Here is a 21028-nt window from a genome sequence, read left to right on the forward strand (position 1 = left end):
AACCTGGGAATTTTTTCATCAGGGAGAAAACCAGGAATATCAAGGGAATTTTTTATAATTCCAGGAATTTTTCATTGTTTTAGTTTTCAGTTAAATTTTTGTAACTTTGACTGTTAAGAACCAATACTCTAACAAATGATACTACTGTATCTCAGTACTGCAGAATAATACTGCAGCAATAAAACACGAACGAGAGAAAAAAAGAAAACAAAAGTAAAACGTAAGATGCAAAGGAAATGTGCTACATACAACGACAAAACACAATGCTCATACAAGCATCAGGCAACAGCAAAATGTGACAAAGGCTTTAGGAAGACTATGCAATGCTTTGTAAGAAAAAATTGCCTCCGATGAGTGTGACATAACAATGGCTTACATTAGATTCATTTGAGCTGTTGCAAGCCAGCTCATGGGCATGCCCAGTTGAGTCACATATGAGTAGTACCTTCTCCTGTTTCTGGCTACAGAAGTGTGGCAATTAGCTTTATAACCAATAGCAGCAAGCAAGCCAGATGCTACCCAGAAAAGTTTTGCTGGCACGCCTAAGCTGCCAGATTCACGTGCATGTGCAACAGGCCCGGATCTAGGAGTGCGGAGCAAATCAGTGTATCTGTCCCGGGTGGCATTTCTCGGGGGAAGGGGGGTGCTAAATTCATATTCTTGATGAAAAAGACCTTGTTTCACAAAGCGCCTAGCATCCAGCACATGTTGGTATATCGATTACTCATATGATTTTGAAATGCATCCCTATTGGTTTTTGAATGAATTCGAAGTTGATTTCTGAATGAATCATCAGTTGATTTTTGAATGCGTGCATAGTGTATGTGATACCTCTATCAGGGGAATCCTTGTCACATCTATAAATAAACTTTCCTGCAGACAAAAGGGGATGGGGTTATACCAACTGAGCAGAATAAATCTGAACGGGTCAATGCCAGTCGCTGTTTATGTGGTTGACTGGGTTTGCAAATGATCTGTGTTGTTATAATATTAGCAAAATCCATACATTCATACTACCAGAGTGGAAATAAATGACTACCAGGAATAACAGGTAACAAAGATTACGTATTATCTTCTCGGTGTACCCAAGAAAATGAAATTTTGACGAAATTTTTGGCCAGACCGCTACACTATTAAGGACCAGTTGTACAGTCGCTGGCTAGCAGCTGCTAAGTTCTTTTCTGGGAGTAGTGTGGAAAACATGTTGTATGAACATGTAATAACCCCTCACCAGAGAAAAAATGCAGGATAACTAAACTGGTGATTGTGGGAGGAGAAAAAGTTTTGGTACTGGCAGGAATAGTTACAGTATTAGAGGTGACAACATTGTTTGTTAGAATGAGGAAGGAAAAGAAACAGGGACATCACACAAATTATGGAAGAATAGGATGATTCCAAATTTATATGATAATTTCGCACTACTACTTTTCAATTTCATGCTTCAGAAGCTGGAGCATATGAATGAAATGTGAAGCTATTTCCTAACATACAACTTTTTGCTTGTTATAGGCCAAATAACCACTTGATATTGGTACTTCGTTAATTATATTCTGTTGTGGTACAAAAATGACCATTTGTGCCAAAACAGTCTTATTTATTTGGTGTGTGTTACAACTAATGCAATATTAGGCAGGCCTATTTCATTTTATCTAGCAGACAGTGACATAATACATATCGTTTCTTCATGTAGCAAAACGTTTGACAGACTTTTATGAGGTAATAGATTCTTTCCCAGAAAGGAAAGCATGCCATGTAAAGCTGTAGCAAGATTAGAGACAGAAAAATGCTAGGACTTTAGGATTGACGAAATGTGTGCTGTCTTGCTTGTCTCTACTGGTTTAATGTATCCTATATTTAATTTTATGTCATACAAAACAGCAAGTTATTAGCTAATAGGCAATAAAGAGTGCAAAATTTCTGAAGAGTTCTTGGTCTCCCCGTTACAAATAATCCTGTCCAATATTAACTGCGACATTCTTTTTATAACGGGCAGGATGTCAAACTGGCCAACTGGGAGCAGGAAATGGGACATTTTAATTTCCACTGTCCTGAATATAGTTTATGGCACCCATTACAAAATATTACATGTTTGAATTCCACAGAGCAAAATATAATAAGATGCGATAGAAGAATGCTGCGTGAAGAAGCACTTAAGACCAAACCACATTGAACACATATGACAATGTATCAGACTCTTCAGAAAGATGTGTGCTACAAAATAAACATATTTTTGAAAAGTAAATTTTTAAAATTTTTGACGTTGTACCTCATATGCTCGAAGGAGGGGAGCGGGAGGGCACCACTACCTAGTATTGGCCCAGTTCAGAAATATCAGCCCCAGATCTATGATATTTCTGAACTGGGCCAATACTAGGTAGTGGTGCCCTCCCGCTCCCCCTCCTTCGAGCGTTTGAGGTATGACGCCAAAAATTTTAAAAATTTACTTTTCAAAAATATGTTTATTTTGTAGCACACATCTTCCTGAATAGTCTGCATTTAATGAATTTGCTGTTTCCCTTCGTTTATTGCTCCCATGTCAAATGAAAACAAAACGGATTTCTGTGGCTGGGAGCCATCAAGTGAATTAAAATACATTCACATAATTACAGAAGGCTAAAATATGTTATTAATTTCAGATTTTATTTTATTTCCAACTTTCTGACAGTCAAGCATTAATTGCCTTGCAGAACAATGAAGGTATTTTTGTTGGTTTGCTAGAGAAATTTGGCTTTTATTAATCTTTTCCACTGAGGCAGTCAATTTATTTTTAACAAAGTGTTTAATTCCACACTATTGGCTAGTTTCATCTGTTTGCTGCATTTCAAGTGCACATTTTCATCTTCTAGCACATATGGCATTATGCCACAAACATGAGATAATACAGTACTGGTACTCCAAGAAAATGTGCATCAAAATCTGGACATTCGAGTACGTACTTAAGCCAAATTATGCATTTAATATGGTTCATGAAATTATGATGCTCTTGGAGTATTCTGTAATGTCTTGTTTCTTTTATAACATAATGTAAGATCTTTTAATGTTTTGCATGTATGGACATACAGGCTTTCTGCTTCATCGTAGCTGTGCAAGTGCGGTGACGCCTGTTATCAGACACTCTCTGGCAACTACTGAAATGAACCTATTTCTAACAAGTCGGAAAATAATGGTTGTTTGAAAAGTGTTACTTTCAAAGTAAATTTCCTTTTACTCAAGATGAACTACGTGCGAGAATGTATGATGAATTTCTTAAATCACAGAGCATTTGACTCTCATTTAAAAATCAACTCTTTGAGGATGACCATTTAGAATAATTTCAAACCCAGAAGATCAGTCATTTATGTCGTCATTAAAAATTTTACTGGCACATGTGTGTGATGTGTCTTAAAGTGTAATATGTGCAAAAAACATAAACATTACATTTGAAAGCTTAGCTTCTCTTGCAGCTTATTAATCTTTGAGACCAGTATTATATGTGAAAGCTTTTTTTCTTTTCTTGTGGCAACACTGTGTATATTAATTTAAACCATTAACTTTTCCTATATGTGTGTTCACACTATTTAACAGTGATGTTGCTATTGGCTGACTAAATCACATGTCCTACGCTCTGACTATCCATTGTTGTCAGATGGCAAGATCACGTGACATGAGCTGTGACAGGATGACAAAAGTGCATCACAATTTCGATTTCAATGCCTCGGAGACTAACATGCGGTGTTTAGTGAAATTCAAATTTATACTTTTGTAATGCAAAAACATGCAGTGTACATGTTGCTGCACATCAGACATCTGTCCAAACATGTTTTTTTCCCTGAGTTTTGATTTCTAAAGTGCCGGTAAAATCTACACTGAAGTATAAAACCATGACAATTCAATGGATTGATAAGTTTTACAGTTACGAGGAAAAGTATACTGTCACTTATCATGGAAAAGGTGTATTTTCATCTGGGAGAAAGTGTGTTTTTAACCAGGAAAAATCAGGGAATTTTTTTTCCTTGGCCACGTATACACCCTGCTTTAGAACCATGAGCCGGCCGAAGTGGCCGTGCGGTTAAAGGCGCTGCAGTCTGGAACCGCAAGACCGCTACGGTCGCAGGTTCGAATCCTGCCTCGGGCATGGATGTTTGTGATGTCCTTAGGTTAGTTAGGTTTAACTAGTTCTAAGTTCTAGGGGACTAATGAGCTCAGGAGTTGAGTCCCATAGTGCTCAGAGCCAGCCATTAGAACCATGGAAGTTATTATATGATGTCTTAACGTATGCCCTATCACCCTGTCCCTTCATCTTGTCAGTGTTCTCCATTTGTTCCTTTCCTTGCTGATTCTGCACAGAACATCCTCATTTTTTATCTTCTCAGTTCATTTAATTTTCAACATCCTTCTATAGCACCACATTTCATCCCTTCAATTCTCTTCTTTTCTGATTTTCTCATGGCCCATGATTCACTTCCCTACAATGCTGTGCTCTAAACATACAGTCTCAAAATTTTCTTCTTCAAATTAAGGCCAATATTTGATACTAGTAGACTTCTTTTGGCCAAGAATTCCCTCTTCATCTTTTCTAGTTTGCTTTTTATGTCCTCCTTATTTCATCTGTCATGCATCATTTTGCTTCCAAGGTAGCAGAATTCCTTCACTTCATCTACATCTTGCTCGCCAATTTTGATGTTCAGTTTTTGACTTATCTCATTTCCTTCAATTTCTGACTAATCTCATTTCCGTTACTCCTCATTACTTTCATCTTTCTTCAGTTCACCCTCAATCAGACTTGGGCAGAATTTATTAGAATGGCAAACAATGAATAAAGACAAAAATTATTATTTGTTATTCATAAATAACAAATCAAGTTATTTATTCAAATTAATTTATTTATAAGTGTGAGTAAAAGGTGTTGTGAACAATAATTAACTTTAAAATCCAAACACATTGATAGCTCAAGTTCTTTGTCATTTATAAAACAAATGTACTTTCTGTTGCTTTGTGTTCAAAATATTTCCATTTTTTTCTGACTGTCTCAGCAGAAAATTTATTTGATATTGAAAGATTTTCCAGTACAGTTTACTAAAAAAATATGTTCTACACATCAGAACTTAGCAGTGTGTTACATGTTCTGAAAATTGCGCTTATTTCAGAATAATGATGTAAGACTTTCAAATCATGATCTACGCTACTGGCCATCAAAATTGCTACATCAAGAAGAAATGCAGATGATAAACGGGTATTCATTGGGCAAATATATTATACTAGAAATGACATGTGATTACATTTTCACGCAATTTGGGTGCATAGATCCTGAGAAATCAGTACCCGGAACAACCACCTCTGGCCGTAATAACAGCCTTGATACGCCTGGGCATTGAGTCAAACAGAGCTTGGATGGCTTGTACAGGTACAGCTGCCCATGCAGCTTCAACACGATACCACAGTTCATCAAGAGTAGTGACTGGCATATTGTGACAAGCCAGTTGCTTGGCCACCATTGACCAGACGTTTTCAATTGGTGAGAGATCTGGAGAATGTGTTGGCCAGGGCAGCAGTCAAACATTTTCTGTATCCAGAAAGGCCCGTACAGGACCTGCAACATGCAGTTGTGCATTATCCTGCTGAAATGTAGGGTTTTGCAGGGATCGAGTAAAGGGTAGAGCCACGGGTCGTAACACATCTGAAATGTAAAGTCCACTGTTCAAAGTGCCCTCAATGCGAACAAGAGGTGACCGAGACGTGTAACCAATGGCACCCCATACCATCATGCCGGGTGATACGCCAATATGGTGATGACGAATACATGCTTCCAATGTGCGTTCACTGCAATGTCGCCAACCACAGATGTGACCATTATGATGCTGTAAACAGAACCTGGATTCATCCGAAAAAATGATGTTTTGCCATTCGTGCACCCAGGTTTGTCGTTGAGTACGCCATCTCAGGGGCTCCTGTCTGTGGTGCAGTGTCAAGGATAACTTCAGCCATGGTCTCTGAGCTGATAGTCCATGCTGCTGCAAACGTCATTGAACTGTTCGTGCAGATGGTTGTTGTCTTGCAAACGTCCGCATCTGTTGACTCAGGGATCGAGACGTGGCTGCACGATCCGTTACAGCCATGTGGATAAGATGCCTGTCATCTCGACTGCTAGTGATACAAGGCCATTGGGATCCAGCACGGCATTCCGTATTATCCTCCTGAACCCACCGATACCATATTCTGCTAACAGTCATTGGATCTCGACCAACGCGAGTAGCAATGTCGCGATACGATAAACCGCAATTGCGATAGGCTACAATCTGACCTTTATCAAAGTCTGAAACGTGATGGTACGCATATCTCCTCCTTACACGAGGTATCACAACAACATTTCACTAGGCAACGCCGGTCAACTGCTGTTTGTGTATGTCAGCATGTTGTAGGTGTCACTACCAGTGCCAACTTTGTGTGAATGCTCTGAAAAGCTAATCATTTGCATATCACAGCTTCTTCTTCCTGGTGGTTAAATTTCGTGTCTGTAGCACGTCATCTTCGTGGTGTGGTGTAGCAATTTTAATGGTCAGTAGTGTACTTAAGCAAAAAATTCAGAAGTAATCAATTCCACCATAGCTTTTGACAAATGATTTCGTAGTGATTTCACATCAGCTTCACCTCCAAAGCCCATTCAAAATTAAAAAATAAATTCTCTTATCCTCCCACAACTTCATTCCAAACTCACCATCTGATGTCTTCAGCACTTCTTTGGCTATCATAAATCTGTATTTCATTATGAACCTGAGTCCACCATTCATCATGAGCAGCAGTACAGGTGAACTATGTGTATTTAAATCATGGGAAAAACAGTGCTACAGTAGCTCTATTTTCTGTATTTGGTGTATAAAGGTGAACAAAGTCTTCAAATTGTCTGTTGACGTTGATTTGATAAAAAGTTGGCCAGTGCACTGCATTATTATGAGCTCGTTTATGTACTCAAACTCAGTGACACTTAAGAAATTTTTCAATCCAAAAACTGTTGACTGTATTGATGTATGTCGGATCAGAAAACTACTCCATCTTGTAACATGAAGCTCACTCAAGAGTTAGTCCTAGAACACTTTCCATTATTTCTGATCATTTCGGACATACATCATTCCACAAATCATTATATTTTTGTGTAATTTTGCGGTGCCCTTTCGCTTATGCCATTTTAAGAGACTTTAGATTTAATATCTATTCATGTTGGTCATTACCAACCACAGAGCCCTTACTTTGTTCACTAATTTTTTAGCAGTACAAAAACAAGAGAACTGTACTATTATATCATGAAGACACCCATACCCAACAGCATTAGCAATCTTGACACAACTGAGGAAGGTATTGCTCATTCACATCTCTACAGGCAGCACTCTCATCTCTGCCTAATTACAAAGAATGCTTCCTCATGTTGTTAGAGGTGGGTATGCAGTGCATTGGCTTCTTGGAGGTTGTCTACCACAGCCCATAGAGAGATCTATAGTTTAATATGTAATCTGAAACATGGTTCAAATTGTCATTTTTTCATTGTCTGAGGTAAAAGAAGCATGAAATGATAGGAAAATTCCTAGGATCAACAGGGCTCAAACTCCAAACCTTTGGCTTCATACTCTGGAATCTACACACTTTTTCCTTTTCTATTTAACCCACTGAAGCACCAAGGCACTCTCCTGTAAAGTGCATTAATAAAGACTTTATCAAACAGAAACTGTACTGAGCCACACAAACAAATGTTGGTTATATAGGCAAAGTTCTATTCCTGCAGTAACCAAAGAAGATGAGTTGTATTCTACGGCATTCTTTACTTAAGTTACGAAAAATAAATATCAAATAATTATTTGTGTTCACAGAAAGGAATAGTCCTTTTATCCACAAATTTTTTTTTTTGAATGATCTAATTATTCAAATAATTATCTAGATACAAATTTATTCAAATAATGCCATCTCTCCCCTCAGTCCCTATTCTGTTCATTCCATTCAACAGTTTATGTAATTCAAATGAGTAGGAAAAATATTCAAATACAGCATTAGTAGTGCTGCTTGACACAGTCCGTCATTTAAATACTCAGGCATCACACTGCAAAACAATACAAAATGGAATGAGCATGCAAAGATTGAAGTAGGGAAGGTGGCTGGAGATAGTGGTCATGTGTGCATGAGTTGTGCCTGCTTGTGTGAATGTGTGTGTTTTCCTTTCTTACCTGAAAAAGGTTTTGGCCGAAAGCTCAGTGTGTAAGCCTTTTTGTTGTGTCTATCTGCAACTCAGAGTGTCTTCTTTATGGTGAGTAGTCTACCCTTTTCATAACATTGTTAATTTGTGATACTTGATGTGATTGACAAATCTATAAAGCAAAAATTGTTAGATGGCATGTTCTGAGATGGTATGAGTTGTAAGAATATATGTACATCTTCAAAGAGTGACTCCTGTTATTTGGTAGTGTATAGGAAATAGACAAGCACAATTTCATCTCAAGCAAAGATCAGGTTGCACAGGAGTCAAAATCCACTAAATGAAGAAAGAAGATATCGAGAGGAGAGATATACTCCAGATAAGCAAGTCAATAATTTCTGATCTGTCAGATACAGCAATGAACATCCCAGGCTGAAGGCAGTTCATGTACCTTTGACCATGACTCTCATTACCAATGGAAACTGCTAGCTCAGACCTGTGGATATTCTACAGAAGAATACAAAAAGGTAATCATGTGGGCACCGAGAAATATATTTTAAAATGGTAAAACAAAGAAAAAATTTTAAAAGTAGGCAGTTTCATCAGCTGCACTTAGCCCCTTGTGCTTGGATTTTGCAGTTCTTCAAATGACTGTGAAACTCAACAATATATCCATTTAGTCTCTAAAACATAAAAAATTGTTGAAGATAATTAATTATAAATAATTTGTTTATTAGATAAATGCTAACCTGTGGGCAGGAGCACTGTAACAATGCAACTCACTCCACTAACAATCATGCTGATGCACAATGGCCACCTGCGGCCCCAATGATCCATAACAACCCAGCACGCCAAATAGCTGGGTATCTCAACCAGCGATGACAAGAGGAAGCTTGTGTACTCATTACTTCCAAGAGATGGACCATAATAACTCAGTCCCACATAAACTAGCTCATTTGAAAACCTGGAAACAAAAGTCAATCATAAAAACAGATCCAAAAATTGATCTATTTCTTAAAGGAATCTGATCACATAATCAGAAAGTTTAGATCAGTTGTTGAGAGCTTCTTTCTAAAAATCAAAGAGTAGAGTCACGTTTCCTACATGACTAATATAAATTACTTAACTTACTGAGTGAACAAATGGCTACATGCTGAACATTTATATCAGAAACATCTATTTATAGCTAAATTAACTTAATCTAAGTTTAATTTATTAGTTACATCCTACAAAAATGGTTAAAAAATGTTTTGTACCATACACTGAAAGAATTTTAATTCAGAAAGTGTTTCAGTTTGCATTTCTAATGTGTTGTTGCTTCTCAGTGGCTTTAAATATCTGGGGAGATGATAAAGCTATTTTTATGGCTGTCTAATTAGCTCTTTTCTGTGCCAGAGTAATAAACAGCAAAAGTAATTACATCAGGTTTTATAAGGGAGTAAACATATGGGCTCAATAGTGAGAATGCACTTGTGGTGCTACAGCCTCTAAGCCCTACCTTAAGTAAATGTGTGGAATGCAGTCCTCTGGTGAATGTTTGAAATGTAGTTGGCAGTTGGAATGTGTGACATTTCTGGAGAGAGGAGAGAAGGTTTCACAGGTACCTGCAAGCACGATGTGGGCATTTTGTAACTGGAAGGCCTTAGGGAGGTGCCTTTGTCAGATGAGTGGCACTTAGTCGAAGGATTTTTAAAATCCTTCAGTATGAGTGGAAGGTGTAATTTAAATTCTTACATGCCAGTTTGGAGTTGTTGTCATGTGACTAGGGCCTCCCATCGGGTAGACAGATCAGTGGGTGCAAGTCTTTCAATTTGATGCCACTTCAGCAACTTGCACGTTGATGGGGATGAAATGGTGATGATTAGGACAACACAACACTCAGTCCCTGAGCAGAGAAAATCTCCAAATCCGGGCCCTTAGGATTGACATTCTGTCATGCTCCTTAGGATTGACATTCTGTCATGCTGACCACTCAGCTATTGGTGTTGCTACTGTATAATGGCTGCATAAGTTTAAGCACTTTTATCAATGTTTCAGTCATTGGTAAGTACTGATTTTGGAGTGTGTGTTTAACCTAGAAGCTCATATTGTCTGTGTAATTTATTAACTATACCTCCCTGTAACTGTTTCACCTATATTCTATTGCAGACAGCAGGAGGTAACAAATGAGAACATGAAGGTTTATGTAATGATCTGTTCTAACTCCTGAATGGTAGGATTTTCATATCTGGGTGGTCTAGTGTGGGATCAGGTTATTTGCAGAAGTCCACAGGGACTGAACAGTTGAGATGGCACTCATACATTGGAAAAATATTGGACTAGTGTGCATTAGAACAGTAGTGCAATACTCATGCTTAGCAGCATAAGAATGGTGGTAACAGAAAACATGTTGTTGTTGTTGTTGTGGTCTTCAGAACTGAGACTGGTTTGATGCAGCTCTCCATGCTACTCTATCCTGTGCAAGCTTCTTCATCTCCCAGTACCTACTGCAACCTACATCCTTCTGAATCTGCTTAGTGTATTCATCTCTTGGTCTCCCTCTACGATTTTTACCCTCCGCGCTGCCCTCCAATACTAAATTGGTGATCCCTTGATGCCTCAGGACATGTCCTACCAACCGATCCCTTCTTCAAGTCAAGTTGTGCCACAAACTTCTCTTCTCCCCAGTCCTATTCCACACCTCCTCATTAGTTATGTGATCTACCCATCTAATCTTCAGCATTCTTCTGTAGCACCACATTTCGAAAGCTTCTATTATTTTCTTGTCTAAACTATTTATCGTCCATGTTTCACTTCCATACATGGCTCCACACCATACAAATACTTTCAGAAATGACTTCCTGACACTTAAATCTATACTCAATGTTAACAAACTTCTCTTCTTCAGAAACGCTTTCCTTCGCATTGCCAGTCTACATTTTATATCCTCCCTACTACCACCATCATCAGTTATTTTGCTCCCTGAATAGAAAAACTCCTTTACTACTTTAAGTGTCTCATTTCCTAATCTAATTCCCTCAGCATCACCTGACTTAATTTGACTACATTCCATTATCCTCATTTTGCTTTTGTTGATGCTCATCTTATATCCTCCTTTCAAGACACTATCCATTCCGTTCAACTGCTCTTCCAAGTCCTTTGCTGTCTCTGACAGAATTGCAATGTCATCGGCGAACCTCAAAGTTTTTATTACTTCTCCATGGATTTTAATACCTACTCCGAATTTTTCTTTTGTTTCCTTTACTGCTTGCTCAATATACAGATTGAATAACATTGGGGATAGGCTACAGCCCTGTCTCACACCCTTCCCAACCACTGCTTCCCTTTCATGCCTCTCGGTTCTTATAACTGCCATCTGGTTTCTGTACAAATTGTAAATAGCCTTTCGTTCCCTGTATTTTACCCCCTGCCACCTTTAGAATTTGAAAGCAAGTATTCCAGTCAACATTGTCAAAATCTTTCTCTAAGTCTACAAATGCTAGTAATGTAGGTTTGCCTTTCCTTAATCTATTTTCTAAGAAAAGTCGTAGGGTCAGTATTGCCTCACGTGTTCCAACATTTCTGCGGAATTCAAACTGATCTCCCCCGAGGTCGGCTTCTACCAGTTTTTCCATTTGTCTGTAAATAATTCGTGTTAGTATTTTGCAGCTGTGACTTATTAAACTGATAGTTCGGTAATTTTCACATCTGTCAACATCTGCTTTCTTTGGGATTGGAATTATTATATTCTTCTTGAAGTCTGAGGGTATTTCACCTGTCTCATACATCTTGCTCACCAGATGGTAGAGTTTTGTCAGGAGTGGCTCTCCCAAGGCCGTCAGTAGTTCCAATGGAATGTTGTCTACTCCCGGGGCCTTGTTTCGACTGAGGTCTTTCAGTGCTCTGTCAAACTCTTCACGCAGTATCATATCTCCCATTTCATCTTCATCTACATCCTCTTCCATTTCCATAATATCGTCCTCAAGTACATCGGCCTTGTATAGACCCTCTATATACTCCTTCTACCTTTCTGCCTTCCCTTCTTTGCTTAGAAGTGGGTTTCCATCTGAGCTCTTGATATTCATACAAGTGGCTCTCATTTCTCCGAAGGTCTCTTTAATTTTCCTGTAGGCAGTATCTATCTTACCCTTAGTGAGATAAGCCTCTACATCCTTACATTTGTCCTCTAGCCATCCCTGCTTAGCCATTTTGCACTACCTGTCGATCTCATTTTTGAGACGTTTGTATTCCTTTTTGCCTGCTTCATTTACTGCATTTTTATATTTTCTCCTTTCATCAATTAAATTCAATATTTCTTCTGTTACCCAAGGATTTCTACTAGCCCTCATCTTTTTACCTACTTTATCCTCTGCTGCCTTCACTACTTCATCGCTCAGAGCTACCCATTCTTCTTCTACTGTATTTCTTTCCCCCATTCGTGTCAGTTGTTCCCTTATGCTCTTGCTGAAACTCTTTACAACCTCTGGTTTGGTCAGTTTAACCAGGTCCCATCTCCTTACATTCCCACCTTTTTGCAGTTTCTTCAGTTTTAATCTACAGTTCATAACCAATAGATTGTGGTCAGAGTCCACATCTGCCCCTGGAAGTGTCGTACAATTTAAAACCTGGTTCCTAAATCTCTGTCTTACCATTATATAATCTGACAAACTGACTTTTTGGCTTCTGTCTTGGGTTCTTCAGCCGACGTTCATCTAATGATTTTTCTGAGGTTTCGCCAGCATGAGTGGCTGGCATTGTCAAAGCTTCACCCTCCATTGCCGGTGGTGAACTGGAGCCGAGCTCGCGGCCGCAGACTATATGTACCTGGCATGCCAACATCCGAGGGCTCCTCCGCGGCCATTTCCGGTGCGGTTCTCCTCTTGCTACCTGCGACGGTCGTTCGCTGCAGTGCGGGAAGCCAGGATCCATTTACCTTAAGGCTTTCCTCTTTCTTGCTCAAACTATTCGCGTGTTTTTGTATTTCTACAGCTTCTCTGAACAACCATGTGTGATAGTGCTTGTCTACAGCCAGAACTTCCGCGTCGGCGAATTTTACTACGTGGTCGGTCTCATTCAGTGCGTGCTCTGCCACGGCCGATTTCTCCACCTGCCCCAACCTGCAATGTCGTTTATGCTCTTTGATCCTGGTGTTAATGGATCGTCCAGTCATTCCGGCATAAACTTTTCCGCATGTGTATGGTATACGGTATATTCCCGACATTGCAAGTGGGTCTCTTTTCTCCTTCGCCGATCTAAGACATTCTTTGATCTTCCTTGTCGGTTTGAAAATCGTCTTTACGCCATGTTTGCGCAATATACGGCCGATTCTGTCCGTTACTCTGGGAATGTATGGAAGAAAGGCCTTACCCGCCATTTGTTTTTCTGGTTCCTTACTTCGCTGAGTGTTTGGCTCTGTTACACTTCTAATATAATTTGTGGAGTACCCATTGCTCCTCAGGACAGTTTCCAGGTGTTGCATTTCTCGTTTGAGGTGTTGTGGCTCACATATTTGTCCTGCTCTTGTTACGAGCGTACTAATCATGCCTCTTTTCTGGCTCGGGTGGTGGTTTGATAGTTTGTGCAGGTATCGGTCCGTGTGTGTTGGTTTTCGATACATGCTGTGTCCCAGGTCTTCGCCGTCCCTTGTGACCAGCACATCTAGAAATGGCAGTTTTTTGTCCTTTTCTACTTCCATGGTAAATGTTATGTTGGCATGGAGGCTGTTCAAGTGTCTTAGGAAGTCACCGAGCTGTTCTTCACCATGGCTCCACACCACGAAAGTATCATCGACATACCTGTACCACACCTTAGGTTTGCAAGTCGCCGAGACCAGTGCCTGTGCTTCGAATTGTTCCATGAAGGAAGTTGGCCACCACTGGACTGAGAGGACTACCCATGGCGACGCCTTCCAGCTGCTCGTAGAAATCGCCATTCCACGTGAAATAGCTCATGGTGAGACATGCATGGAAGAGCTTTCTGATGTCTTGCGGGAAAATGGAACCGATGTGCTCCAGAGCGTCTCTGAGTGGCACTTTCGTAAATAACGAAAGAACATCAAAGCTGACCAGGATGTCGTTTGGTGCAAGTTTCAGTTTCTTCAACCTCTCAATGAAATGTCCTGAGTCCGTAATGTAAGTGTCGGTCTTCCCCACGTGTGGCTGGAGCAGAGAGGCCAAGTGTTTTGCCAGTTTATATGTCGGTGAGCCAGGAGCGCTAAACGATCGATCTCAGTGGAACGTTGATCTTATGAATCTTGGGTAATCCATACAGCCGAGGTGGTAGGGCTTCTGTGTTGTGCAGGTTTCTCTGTATATCCGCCAGCAGAGAAGACGCCTTGATTAATCGATTCGTATTCCATGTGATACGCTGCGTCGGATCTGTGATTAGTTTTCGGTACGTCATCGGATCTAATAGGACTCGGATCTTTTGCTCATAATCTTCGGTCTTCATTACGACGGTCGCATTCCCCTTATCGGCAGGCAGTACCAATATACTCTTGTCGGCGTTGAGATTCTTAATGGCTTGTACCTCTTCTTTCTTCAGGTTGCAAGCTGGTAGTTTTGCTCGGCGCAGTATCCTGGCTGTTTCAGTGCATATTTCCTCTGCCTTTTCACAAGGAAGGGTCCGAATGGCTGCTTCGGTGTTGGCAATGATGTCCTCCATAGGTATAGTTCTCGGGATGATAGCGAAATTCCCTCCTTTTTGAAGAACAGACACTTCCTCTTCGGTCAATTGTCATTCAGTGAGGTTGACCACTGTGTGTGACATGTCGGGAATCGTCTTGTCGGTCTGCTTCCGGCATCTTTCAAACTTTTTCTTCTGCCGCTCAGTGCAGCGTTCGAGTTCGTTCTGCATGCTCCTGTGAGTGATGCTGTCGATCTTGTCCCAGTCATCTCGATGCATTCTACTACTTAGTTGATAGAAAATGTCCAGAAGTTCCTGATCCGTTCTTGCCAAGTCTCTCCGTGTTGTATGTATTCATTCACGAAGAAAAGCTCGTTCCATTCTGTCGTAGATATGATGTGCTTGGGCGGTGGTGAATAGGCGCTTACATCTCAAGAACTTTGGTGTAGCACATTCATCTCGGCACCGTGACAGAAAGGCAAGAGAGGACATCAGTCGCGCTTTCTTCTTCTGTCGTTGGTCAAGGCATCGGTACAACCTGCAAATCTCCACCCCATAGAGGTGTAATACAAAATTGTTAAGGCTTTTGTGGCCACTTGTTGACAAACTGCCTTTTGGCTTCTGTCTCGGGTTCTTCGGCCGACGTTCATCTAATGATTTTTCTGAGGTTTCGCCAGCACGAGTGGCTGGCATTGTCAAAGCTTCACCCTCCATTGCCGGTGGTGAACTGGAGCCGAGCTCGCGGCCGCAGACTATATGTACCTGGCGCGCCAACGTCCGAGGGCTTCTCTGCGGTCATTTCCGGTGCGGTTCTCCTCTTGCTACCTGCGACAGTCGTTCGCTGCAGTAAGGGAAGCCAGGATCCGTTTACCTTAAGGCTTTCCTCTATCTTGTTCAAACTATTCGCGTGTTTTTGTATTTCTACAGCTTCTCTGAACAAGCGCGTGTGATAGTGCTTGTCTACAGCCAGAACTTCCGTGTCGGCGAATTTTATTACGTGGTCGGTCTCATTCAGTGCATGCTCTGCCATGGCCGATTTTTCCACCTGCCCCAACCTGCAATGTCGCTTATGCTCTTTGATCTTGGTGTTAATGGATCGTCCAGTCATTCCGACATAAACTTTTCCGCATGTGTATGGTATACGGTATATTCCTGACATTGCAAGTGGGTCTCTTTTCTCCTTCGCCGATCTAAGACACTCTTTGATCTTCCTTGTCGGTTTGAAAATCGTCTTTACGCCATGTTTGCACAATGTACGGCCGATTCTGTCCGTCACTCTGGGAATGTATGGCAGAAAGGCCATACCCAACATTTCTTTTTCTGGTTCCTTACTTCGCCGAGTGTTTGGCTCTGTTACACTTCTAATATAATTTGTGGAGTACCCATTGCTCCTCAGGACAGTTTCCAGGTGTTGCATTTCTCGTTTGAGGTGTTGCGGCTCACATATTCGTCCTGCTCTCGTTGCGAGCGTACTAATCATGCCTCTTTTCTGCCTCGGATGGTGGTTTGATAGTTTGTGCAGGACGAATATGTGAGCCACAACACCTCAAACGAGAAATGCAACACCTGGAAACTGTCCTGAGGAGCAATGGGTACTCCACAAATTATATTAGAAGTGTAACAGAGCCAAACACTCGGCGAAGTAAGGAACCAGAAAAAGAAATGTCGGGTAAGGCCTTTCTGCCATACATTCCCAGAGTGACGAACAGAATCGGCCGTACATTATGCAAACATGGCGTAAAGATGATTTTCAAACCGACAAGGAAGATCAAAGAGTGTCTTAGATCGGTGAAGGAGAAAAGAGACCCACTTGCAATGTCAGGAATATACCGTATACCAAGCACATGCAGAAACGTTTATATCGGAATGACTGGGAAATCCATTAACACAGGATCAAAGAGCATAAGCGACATTGCAGGTTGGGGCAGGTGGAGAAATTGGCCATGGCACAGCACGCACTGAATGAGACCAACCACGTAATAAAATTCGCCGACATGGAAGCTCTGTCTGTAGACAAGCACTATCACACGCGCTTGTTCAGAGAAGCTGTAGAAATACAAAAACACGCGAATAGTTTGAACAAGAAAGAGGAAAGCCTTAAGACAAACGGATCCTGGCTTCCCGTACTGCAGCGAAGGACCGTCGCATGTAGCAAGAGGAGAACCGCACCTGACATGACCGCGGCGAAGCCATCGGATGTTGGCGCGCCAGGTACATATAGTCTGCGGGCGCGAGCTCGGCTCCAGTTCACCACCGGCAATGGAGGGTGAAGCTTTGACAATGCCAGCCACTTGTGCTGGTGAAACATCAGAAGAGTCATTAGATAAACGTCGGCCGAAGAACCCGAGACAGAAGCCAAAAGGCAGTTTGTCAACAAGTGGCCACAAAAGCCTTAACAATTTTGTATTATATAATCTATCTGAAACCCTGTAGTATCTCCAGGATTCATCCATGTATACAACCTTCATTCATGATTCTTGAACCAAGTGTTAGCTATGATTAAGTTATGCTCTCTGCAAAATTCTACCAGTCGGCTTCCTCTTTCATTTCTTACCCCCAATCCATATTCACCTACTATGTTTTTCTCTCCCTTTTCCTACTCTTAAATTCCAGTCACCCATGACTAGTAAATTTTCATCTCCCTTCACTACCTGAATAATTTCTTTTATCTCATCATACATTTCATCAATTTCTTCATCATCTGCAGAGCTAGTTGGCATATAAACTTGTACTACTGTAGTAGGCATGGGCTTCGTGTCTATCTTGGCCACAATATTACTATGCTGTTGGTAGTAGCTTACCCGCACTCCTATTTTTTTATTCATTATTAAACCTACTCCTGCATTACCCGTATTTGATTTTGTATTTATAACCATGTATTCACCTGACCAAGTCTTGTTCCTTCTGCCACCAAACTTCACTAATTCCCATACATCTAACTTCAACCTATCCATTTCCCTTTTTAAATTTTCTAACCTACCTGCCCGATTAAGGGATCTGACATTCCATAGAACGCCAGTTTTCTTTCTCCTGATAACGACGTCCTCTTGAGTAGTCCCCACCCGGAGATCCGAATGGGGGACTATTTTACCTCCGGAATATTTTACCCAAGATGACGCCATCATCATTTAACCATACAGTAAAGCTGCATGCCCTCGGGAAAAATTACGGCTGTAATTTCCCCTTGCTTTCAGCCATTCGCAGTACCAGCACAGCAAGGCCGTTTTGGTTAGTGTTGCAAGGCCAGATCAGTCAATCATCTAGACTGTTGCCCCTGCAACTACTGAAAAGGCTGCTTCCCCTCTTCAGGAACCACATGTTTGTCTGGCCTCTCAACAGATACCCCTCTGTTGTGGTTGCACCTGCAGTACGGCCATCTGTACCACTGAGGCATGCAAGCCTCCTCACCAACAGCAAGGTCAATGGTTCATGGGGGTAGAAAGTTTAATTTAAGTTTAATTTAAACTGATTATACACATATAGAAGACAAGACCATCTTATGACATAAAAAGTTACAATTGTGGTTCTCTTCCTTAAATGATGAATTCTATGCACCTATTCCTCCTGGAAAATTGGTTAATTCCATTGTCAATAGGACAATCAATGTCAGGGTGAGTGTTCAACAGAGCTAAGTCATTAAGTCAATCCTCCTTCATTGTTGACCTCAGCCATGTCTTTGTATGACACAATGTTGAAAAACTTCTTTCAACTGCAACAGTAGATGCAGGTAGACAAGCAAATATTTTGTGCAGTGTCTGCAAAGTAGGTTAGTCAGATCTACGACAAACAGACAACGATTGCATACAGAATCATGATCATTAAGGGTGTTTATACTCATTTGCTTGTATTAGTCTCTTTTTAATCTCAAAGAGTGATTCTTCTTCAAAGAATGGTAGTTCAGTTAAGCACTGATTCAGTTTATGTACCAGGTCATTACCATCATGTTTCAGTAGCTGTGAGGGCAAAAGAATGCTGAATTTTAAAGGACAAATATTTTATTCAGCAAAACATTCTCTCATGTCAGTCGTAATATGGTCCAGTTGGAATAAAGGTAATTCTTTTCCAATATGTCATAGCATCATCATTATGATCGCTGTTTTCACTGTGTCTTTGTCTGCCTATAAGACCAGGAACACTCATCTCCACGTGTAACTCGTCCGTAACTGCCTTCACCTCTTCAACAATACAAGCAAAGTGGCTATCAATATTAGCTCTCATGCTGTCATACACCTTGAGCGTCGAATCTAATTTTGCTTTTACCATCGCGACATACAATCTAGGGTCTTGTAAGATTTTGCTTACTGGATGTGTTATGTTCATAATATCACTCAGTGTAAACAGAGTGATAAAAAACTCGCAGTTAGAGAGAGAAAAATTCGCAGTTAGAGAGAGCTCAAAGGAGAAAATCGGCTTTGGTAGCCGGTGTTCTATCCCTCCAACACTGTATTTCTTTAAGAACTTTGCAAACTGTTCTGAGATTGGCTGCAAATTGAATAACAGCATCACGTTGCTCAACCCATCTCATTTGACAATGTGACTGCAGCGAGTGTTTTAGGTGACTCTTCAAAACTGAGCAACCATCACAGCCTATACTCACACAGTTTTCCAGTGACATAGAAAGGCTTTCCATTCTCCTTAAAATCATAGAACATAATATTTCACCAGTAATGCTACGCTCCTCATCTTGACTCTCCTGAGGTCCATCATCAATGTTTCCACTACAATCATTGTCTTTATGGATGTCAACGAAACCCAAAAATATTTCGTGTAATTTGCAGTCACCATCAACGTATCTTGCAGCTAAACTCAGTTGGGCGATGTGCGCTATGTCTCTAGTCTCATTGAAGATTATGCTGTAATAACGAGAATCTTTGATTTCCTCTAGTATTCTCGATAACATCACTGTTTCACAGCATGAACTAAGTTCGTTACACGTTGTTTTACTTATGTAAGTGGCGTTCACTCTAGTGGCATCAGGGTGATGTTTTAGTTGCAAGTCTCCAGCATCAGTTCTAAATCTTAGAAGAGCTCTAAAGTTTCCCTCATTACTCAATACTTGCTAGAGCCAGGCCTCAAATAGAAGGGTTACATGGATGTACATATCTTTAAATGTATGGTGAAACTCACTGAAATGATCTGGCATAGATTGGACATGGGTGTGTGACATGGTGCGTGGTGCATTCAGATGTCACGCATGTGCAAGGATATTGCTGATGGATAGACAGCTATCTCTTGGTGAAAAAGCGTGTGGAATGCACTGGGTTGGGGCAGGAAGGATACTGGAGGTGGAAACCAGTCAGGTAGGTCCAGGTAGGCAGTGAGGTGATGCAGCCAAGGTCAGCTGGGTTTGCAGTAGTCATGGGAAGTGTTAATTGGCACTGACATTGTTGAAATTGGTAGTTGATATGGCAGTAGCTGTTTTCCCCACATTTAAAGTGTTGAACAGTTCAGTTTTTGACACTGTGGCATATGAAAAGCCTCATGTTTGCACAACTTTGAACATAAAGTGCCTCATGATTTGGGTACACATGATCTGGTGGTGATCAAATGCAGTGAGCTCCACATTTTCCATCCTTCACTAGGCTATAACACTTATGGTCAGTACAATGACTGACACTGACATGCCAAGTACCATATTGATACCATATTGACAAGAGCACGCTCTCTCTCTCTCTCTCTCTCTCTCTCTCTCTCTCTCTCTCTCTCTCCACCTCTCAGAAATGTTTAATTAATGATTGATCATTATATAGAGTTCTGCCAATAACTCTACATAAATGTCAATAATTAATTAAAATTTGCATGTGGTTTTATACATTACAGTAAAGACAACAGAACAATGCAACACCTCACACATGGAAAACATCATGAATAAATGCCATAGTGCACAGGAAACACACTTCAAAATGGGAAGAATCTCCTCAAAAGCATTATGTGCAATATATAAATAAAAAGAAAATCCGTGGACTTTCATAAACTATTCCTGATAGATCAAATAAAATTTTACAGATGTCTTGGGATGGGGAATTCAACATGTTCTTTACATTTTGAGTTTCTTCTCAGCAGATCTACAATTTCTGGCATTATTAGGCATTCATAAGGCAGAAGCTAAAAGAGTAATATATGAAACCACTGGCCACAGAAGAGTGGAAGAATACCAGTGACTAGTATGAGAAGACAGCAAACTTTCCTCACTGTATGGGCTCCATAGATGGAAAACACATAGGAAATGTAAAACCATGAAGTTCAGACAGTAAATATTATAATTAC

At 40.6% G+C, this 21028-nt stretch overlaps 1 protein-coding gene across 2 annotated transcripts in view; it reads right to left on the bottom strand.

The window, feature by feature from the left end:
• Positions 1–21028, bottom strand: part of LOC124616079 (carcinine transporter) — a 249312-nt gene that overhangs the window by 87881 nt on the left and 140403 nt on the right. For both annotated transcript variants that reach the window (XM_047144327.1, XM_047144328.1), the window contains exon 8: positions 8908–9122. In XM_047144327.1, the coding sequence (XP_047000283.1) occupies positions 8908–9122 (215 nt within the window). The remainder of the gene's footprint in view (positions 1–8907; positions 9123–21028) is intronic.

Source organism: Schistocerca americana, chromosome 5 (assembly GCF_021461395.2).
Source record: "Schistocerca americana isolate TAMUIC-IGC-003095 chromosome 5, iqSchAmer2.1, whole genome shotgun sequence".
NCBI lineage: Eukaryota > Metazoa > Arthropoda > Insecta > Orthoptera > Acrididae > Schistocerca > Schistocerca americana.